The sequence below is a fragment of the Lates calcarifer genome, unplaced genomic scaffold (genome assembly GCF_001640805.2).
Source record: "Lates calcarifer isolate ASB-BC8 unplaced genomic scaffold, TLL_Latcal_v3 _unitig_1562_quiver_1674, whole genome shotgun sequence".
Classification (NCBI taxonomy): domain Eukaryota; kingdom Metazoa; phylum Chordata; class Actinopteri; family Centropomidae; genus Lates; species Lates calcarifer.
This window is the reverse complement of record NW_026115614.1, coordinates 13,572-21,508: the sequence shown is the minus strand read 5'-3', so window position 1 is coordinate 21,508 and position 7,937 is coordinate 13,572. Positions and strand designations below refer to the sequence as shown.

The 7,937-nt window shown below is 37.5% G+C and overlaps 1 protein-coding gene across 1 annotated transcript; it reads left to right on the top strand.

Annotated features, from left to right (window-relative positions):
- The first annotated feature begins 1,236 nt into the window (after positions 1 to 1,236).
- LOC108889458 (transmembrane protein 267-like) lies at positions 1,237 to 4,935 on the top strand. The gene is made up of 3 exons (XM_018685904.2): positions 1,237 to 1,318; positions 2,969 to 3,433; positions 3,764 to 4,935. The coding sequence occupies exons 2-3, from the start codon at positions 3,026 to 3,028 to the stop codon at positions 4,097 to 4,099; spliced, it is 744 nt and encodes a 247-aa protein (XP_018541420.1). The 5' UTR covers positions 1,237 to 1,318; positions 2,969 to 3,025; the 3' UTR covers positions 4,100 to 4,935.
- Positions 4,936 to 7,937: the final 3,002 nt, after the last annotated feature.

The window sequence follows — 7,937 nt, the reverse complement described above, 5'->3', positions numbered from 1 at the left end:
TTTGAAATTCTAAACGACTACCTACTGAGATACAGTAAAAAGAACCAGGCTCATTAAAGACATCCCATTAAAAGGGATTAAACTTGTCTGTACTGATATGATCTTGGGTGTTTAATAGAGACATTATTAAAATTGGATTTCAGATGAGTGGTGAAATTAAAATTTATTGCATGGCAAGTTTCAGCATTCAAACTGACATACCTATTTAAAAAAAAACCCTCCACTCTGCAGGTTCCTCTAATTTGAAATATGGGAGCCAATATTATCTGTCAGTCAGGGATCAGTACTGGGATCATTCTGCCTGTCACATTCATCAAATAAATAGACTTACTGTTGTAACTAAACCAGAGGCCACATTTATTTGTCTTGCAGATAAATGTGACATATATTTTATCATGTCTGCAAATTTTGAATCCTAAGTCATGAAACGTCAGTGTAAACTATTGTGGAAGAATTCAGTGTCTACATTTAAGAAAAGACCCAGTCAGTCACTTCATAATATTTACTCCATGTTATTTAGTTACATGTTATAATGGTTAGTGCCTTAAAGCTCTCTTGGCTATAACCTTAAGCTCTTTATTGCAACCACAATGATCAACAATGACCTGTAAACCTATAAACATGCATGTCTTTGAAGTGCACAGTTTTGTTGTAGCTTATGTAATTATGTATTCATAATGTTTAGTCCACACACAGCACCAGTCAGGCCTATAATGCCACACAGATACCCAAAAATACAACCATGCAGTTGAACAGTGAACAGTAAGGTAACTTAACAGGCTGTTTGATATCAGTATACCAGCTTAAGCACTAGGCCACGTCTCTTTTAATGTTTATTATTCTACACACAGTACATGTTGGACTAAATAATATACAAAATAAAATATTTTATGTAAATATTTAATGTAAGATTGTAATTGTTTGTTGAAAGAAGAAGAACCATAAATGGACATTTTAATAACTGACAGTGTTATGTGCTGTCCCTTAAACATAGACAGGGTTTATAATCCAACCTCTCATCCCCTCTGACACTATACTAAATATGAGTTTTTGGAAACTGCTTCCATCTTGGCTGCAGCTGGCTATTTACTTTTCACTGTACTTCTGAAATTATCATTATTGATTATAAAACTGTGTTTTATTATCAATAATACGATCAGACTAGACCCTTGTCAAAACTTTTATATTCCTTTGGTGACACCTTACCTGACTGTTCCCCCCATGACCTATGGGTGGCAGCAAAGTATTGTCGACCATTAGCCCTACCACAAAACACAGCAGAAGAAGTGTGGGCGATAACCAAATGCAGGGCAATGGGGTGAGTATCGTTATATTTTTCAGTCGGTTACCCAGAAATTTCATAAAATACACGTGGATTCGCCAACATGCAGTTGAACAGTGTGTTTTAATTGGAACTGAAGCGTATCATGTTGTGGAATTCAGCAGTTTTAGCACAGCTAACCGTGACAGCTGCTGTCCGCCTACACGAAGCAGCATCTCTCACTGTCACAGTTAGCTCATAGCTAGCTGTCAGTCGTCAATGATTTTACTATAGTTCGGTAAGGTGAAGTTAATAAGCACGTCTTTCGTTTTAAAACGTTCTATCGTTTAACCATTAATGTCGACCAAAAATGGCGTTAACCATAGTTAGCCTTACTGACGTTATGACAGATACTGTGGGTAAACCGGGAGCTACCAGCAGGTGACAAAAATAACCAGCTAATTAAAATTTAATACACAGGAGCGTAACGTGTGGTGATATTTCTCTGCAAGAGATTGTTCCTCCATGAGCAGCTGGTAACGATGGGATGAATCCAGATAGACTGCCATCGGAGTCTGTCCTACATTTCACCCAGTTGCGTGAGGAGTCCTATTTTAATATTCCCTCTGGCGTAAAGAATCCATGAACAGCGGTCTCCCAAATGAACCCGCTCCGTTTGGATGGAAAGTGAAGAACTGGAGTAACGTTGCAGAGATGTTGTCTCGGAGTTTTTGTCTTCATTGTCCACGACTCAATGCAATGAATGACTTAATTTGGATGCATGGTCAACCCTCAGACTATGTCTGCTGTGTACATACATGTATGCAGTTAATATGGTCACAGTTACAGTATAGTGGTTGATTTTTCTGTATTTGTAGAGGCTGACCAAATAATTGAAACACTAATATACTATATAGTGATAGAGCCTCGTGTATATATTGTGCCAGACACAGTTCATATAATAAAGACACAGCACTAACATATCTCCATGCTGGCATGTTCTATTAATAGAAGATGTAGTAACTTATGGACATTGTTGGGGTGCATATGATTCATAATGCATGTTGTCTTTGTTTTTATTATGTCATGTTTATCATCTTTATTAGTGAGAGTGAGATAGAGGTTATTTCCTACCCTGGTGGGATAATGTTGTTTTTTCTAGTCGTGATCTACTGTGGCACAGCCTCACTAGAGCTCTGTTTATTGGAAAAAAGGAATTCATTTCTTTCATTTAATGTGGGAATGTTCAAGTTTTACTAATAGGTACTGTACTGTGGTAGGTGGTCAGGTCCATGGTTTATCTCATGGTCTTCAACTTATCTTGACCACAGACTTTATCTGTGGTCAAGATAGTTATTGTGGTATAACAACAGTGTGTAGGCTAAACCTCTTTGCATTTTTATAATGCAGAAAGCTGTCTATTTGTACCATATGCTGTTTTGGTGAATGTGCATTGTTTACACATCGGGCCAAAGAGCTTCAGATTTAATACAAATGAGTCATATTTAAGCACCAGTAGAGTACTCTCAGTTGCCTTTCATTTCTCTTTTTTCCCCACACATTTCATGCATCTTTGCCTAACCTCACTTTCTTCTTCACTTTCATTTTCCCTCATTAATCCCAGCGTCTCGAGATAACTTCTGTTGTGAATTGGCGCTATATAAATAAAATCTGACTTGACTTGACTCTCCTTCCTTCTTTCTGCAGTCTACCTGAATCCTGCTGACCTTCAGAGGCAATTGGCCCCGACAGCCATCTGTCAACATGCAAGGATTCTACTCCAAGCTCGACTCCTCCCCCTCCTCATCCCCGTTATTGGGGGTGGGCCACGGGGGAGACGGCGCTCCCATACCTCTCAGCCTGGCTGTGGAAACCGAGAAAGCTCAGGCCCTCCTACAGACATTCAGCTCTGCCTCCCTGCTGGCGTCTGCGGGGCTCGGCATGTTCTGTGTGGTGGCGGACCACACCCTCCAGCTGTCGTTTATCCAGCAGCACCTATGGCTGCGCGCTGCCCTGGACAATGCCACTCATGGATTAGTGGGGCTGTGGTCTTGGGCAGTTGTTATTGGACTGAGGAAAAAGAGTGATCTGTATGAGGTGCTGCTGGCTGGTCTTCTGGCCTCAATCATAGACCTGGACCACTTCTACATGGCTGGATCCCTGTCACTCAAGGTAAGACCAACGGCCGACTTTAAATTATCACTAGTTCACTGTGAAGCCCTGTATGTGCTGCTCCTGGGTATTAAGTCTTTGTTTAAACTGCACTGAATATACTTATAAGCCAATTACAGGTGGAATAATTTGTTGTCTGGTGCCTTTAAAATGTGATTGAAATCAAGCAAATTCCTGGTCAGTGGTAGAGATGTGACTCACAATGCTGCAGACCTCCTGCAGCAAAGGGCTTGCAGTAATAATATTTGCAGATTGTAGAATGATATTATTGGACCATTGAACATTTTACAGAACACTTACTGGTCATTCTCTCTCCCGCTTTCCCTCCAGGCTGCTGTGTCTCTCTCTAAGCGTCCTCCTCTACACTGCTCCTCTCTCATACCCGTGCTCTGTCTCTCCCTTCGCTTCCTCATGTGGATCGGACGCCTCAAAGATGCTTGGTGCTCCCTGCCATGGATGCTTTTCATTTCCATGGTGACGCACCACGTCCGGGACGCCGTGCGCCACGGATTGTGGGTGTGCCCATTCGGCAACACGGCACCGATCCCTTACTGGCTGTACGTCAGCACCACGGCGACCCTTCCTCACCTGTGCTCAGTGCTCATGTACCTGACAGGAACCAGGGATGTGATCTCCACCAAACATGGGGTGGCCATTGATGTTTAGAGGCCACTGACTTATCATACAGCTGATGCTGATAAGGCATGGATTGCCTCGGGGTAAAAATGTTCTACGCTGATTGAAACAATTCCTAGACTCTTGACATTGATACTTGAAAAAATAGATTATGCTGAAAGATCAACTAATAACATTTTTTTCAGCTTAGGAGAGGAGAAGTCTGGTGAAAGAATTAGATTTTTTCCTGATTTGTTTCCAGTCACAAGGACGAAGAAACAGTCAGTATATGATAATAGAAAAAACACTTACAATCTAAAAATTTGGGTTCTCTTGGACAGAATCATCTGTAAAATAACATTAGCTTTTCAAAAAGAGTGCCAATCAGTTTTTTCCAGTAACATGGAGATGTATAGGAATGCTGTTAGCTGTCTTGAGTGTTTTGGGAGATTGACCCTTTAAAGCTTTGACATATCATTTTGCAGACACTTGCCTGCTTTCTGTTTGACTCCCTAAACCCAAATAAGGGACCCAAGACTTGACTTCCATTGAACATACAAGTGTTCACATCATTTCTTGGCCCCCTGAGGTACTATCACCTTAACTACCGCTATCTGTTGCCATCCTAAGAACACTCAAGGAAGAGTCAACCAAAGGTCAATCACAGGCTGTATGACGCTGGCATATTGTTAGCAGTGTCACCTTGACCCTCAGTGCATCTGACAGTATGTTACCACTGTTATTCCACTGTGCATTTAAAATCGTCCATCTGCTATAGTAGTGAAGTTCAGTGTATTGAAGACTGATGTTTAAATCACCGCATTCCAAAGACAGATCGACCATTAACCACTACAAAACAATAATTACCATCTTTATCACTTCTTTAAGCTGCTTGAATGAGCCTTATTGTCTAATCAAATCAAATCTAGTCAACTTTTTCTATAAAAGTCGTTTTTTGCCCGTCAGAGTTGGTAGCAGTGGTTTTCAGTGCCAAACATGTCAGCTACAGAGATGGATGATGATTTTGGAGTTGCTGATATTCGTTGATTGTTTATAGAATTTGTAGCATCTTGACATTGGCTTTAGCATTGTTGGATACAGCGGAAAACACAACCTCATTCCAAAAATCATGGACTTTAACCCACAGCACCGGTTTTGTTGGTTGCAGTTGTTGGATAAAAAAGCTTTTATGAATCAGCCTGGAAAGCGAGAGATACTGTGTTGAAGATGCTGTACATTTCAGATTGTTAGATAGTTTTCTGGATTCTTTGTTGTGCCAACAGTTTCTTTTACAGGTTCAAACAGGAATTAATTGTGTCTTGTGCTTTTACAGATTTGGCTCAGTTCCTAGTGCAAGGCATGAGAGATGAAAGCTTTTTAATACAGAATTTTGTATTTTAATGTTATTTTGAAGGATGTAGTATATCCCAAGTGACCTCTCTATTTTACATCAAGCATAGAAAGGATAAGGGAAATGAAAAGATGAACCTAGAAAGAGCTGTGAATTTATTAATTTATTAACATTTGAGGGAATAATTTGTACAGTAGTGTCTTCATTAGAAGTAATAACTTCATATTACATGTTGGTACTTAAGGAAATTTAAAATGGAAAAAAAAAAAAAAACAACAAAAAAAACTTGCTGTATTTTGTCCCATTGCAGTTTTTATTATGTTACTGAACTTAAATGATTAATATTGTACAGCACAGCCTACATACTGGAATTCTCATTTAGTTTTTTAGTGGTGAAGTAATGAATTTGCAGAGGGATATGGTCTCTTTATTGTAATAAATTATCATACAGTAATACTTTGATTCGCTAAGACACAGAGCATATAGAGTTTAAGTCATTACACTGTTTTAGATGTAGACTGATCACACACATTCCTTAACAGTATTGTTAATTCTGTTAATAATTATTGTTAATAATAACACATGTTGTAATAGAGTGAATTTATTGGGTTTTAGAGACTTGTATTATTTGAATGTAATTGACATGATTTCAGTGTAAAAGGGATTGTGGAAGTTTGCAATGGTCTGCATCCATCTTGTTCATCGGGGACAAGATTTTAGTTTATGCTGAAAACTTCACACCACAGTATTCTCAAATATTAGCTGCAACTGAGGTTTTAATCTCAATCTGATTTCTTCTTCTTTTTTTTTTCCTTTTTGTTTGTTTATTTTTTCTTGTGAAGCTGTTGCTTAGATGCTTAGTGATTAAAGTTGTAACAATGCTTCTTGTCCACTAGGCGGCTGCAGTGAGCTGTGCACACATTCACAATTAGTTTCACTTCTGATAACTCTCTCTCTCTCTCTCTATATATATAATATATATATATATATATATATATATATATATATATATATATATATATATATACACATATATATATATATATATATATATATATATATATATATATATATATACATACATACATACATATATATATTCACTCTCTCTGTCAAGTAAGGAGGAGTTAGGAGTCAGTGTTTACAGAGTCTTGAATTTGAAATGATAAAGATGGAGGAGAGAGTGAATTTGGTCATGATCAGGTCCTAAGTTTAACTGCACAGGACTGGTATATAGGACTTTAATGCATTTTCAGTTGTTTTGATATGATACAGGTTTTGTTTTTTTGTTTTACTTCTATTGCACTATCCTCTGTATTTAAATTATTTATAACAAATTTTTGTGTTAACGTGATTGTGTAACACTGGAATAGTGTAAAACTGTCTGAGGTAGAGGATAACTATGGAAACAGTGGCTACAGTGGCTACAAATATTCACAAAAGCAACAGTAATTAGCACTGTACTGTGCTACAGCTACTTAACTGAAAGTGAAATATAGAAAGAAAAGGTTAGTTGTGTCATTTTCAGTTTAACACAGTCTCTTTTGCTGCCGGTTATGTTTACAATGTGACCTTCATTAATGGAATATTATGTTGAATTTTGCACATTTGTTTTTTATGTTTAAATTGCTTTGTATTTGTTGATTTTTTCTGCATTTTTGTTTCTAATAGTAAGAAAGTATAGTACACTTAGTTTAGCAACTTAGTTTTAATGTAGTGTTCTTTTTATCTCAATAAAATATATCCTGTGTGTGTATATATATATATATATATATATGTATATATATAGTGTTTTTTCATCAATACATTTGCTACAGTAGATTCTAACTAGTACAGTGACCGTTTTTAAATCCATGTCATTTCTAGTAAACATTTTTCTGTCAGCTACAAAGAATCAAGAATCTCTCAACTCAACTTTTCTGACATTATACAATTGCAGAGATTGCTTAATGTCAGTACAAAAATCCACTGTAGGAAATGGGCAGAGATGCAAATTTTCTCACTGACATCATCCTCAAAGGAAACAAAAGACATGTTTTGGATATGAAATGTGACCCCATGCTCCTCTTCTCACCCACACAGCTATCAGTTTTTGGCTGGAAAACTGTAACAAAAACTGATTTTATAAATTCAGAATTGCCTGTTAAAGGCCTCTGTAAAGTTTTATTAATTTGGGAATATTCTTTTATGATCATGAGTTTCAAGGTACATCAAGTTCAAGCAACAATGATAAGCCATCACAGCTAATTAGCCTTGTATAAAAGGGAAAAAAACATCCCCATATAAATGTAAGTTCAAATCATAACTCAATCAGTGCTGACTTAACTTTGTTAGTTCAAAAACTTTGTGACTCAGCTACTGTTGGTAAGCAAAAGTTACATAGTCTCACTTCAAATGCTGAGTGACTACTTCCTGGGTGTCTCTCAAGTCATTGTGCTGAGCTGGTGCAGCTAATAATAATAAAACTTATATGGGACTAGCGTGGCTTTAAACCACGGATGTATTTATGCTTATAACAAAAGCAACCAGCAGTGAATG

Coding starts and splice junctions, on each gene's coding strand:
- LOC108889458 (XM_018685904.2), top strand. CDS start 3,026: ATGCAAGGATTCTACTCCAAGCTCGACTCCTCCCCCTCCTCATCCCCG. Junction 3,434..3,763: donor CTGGATCCCTGTCACTCAAG/GTAAGACCAACG, acceptor CTTTCCCTCCAG/GCTGCTGTGTCTCTCTCTAA.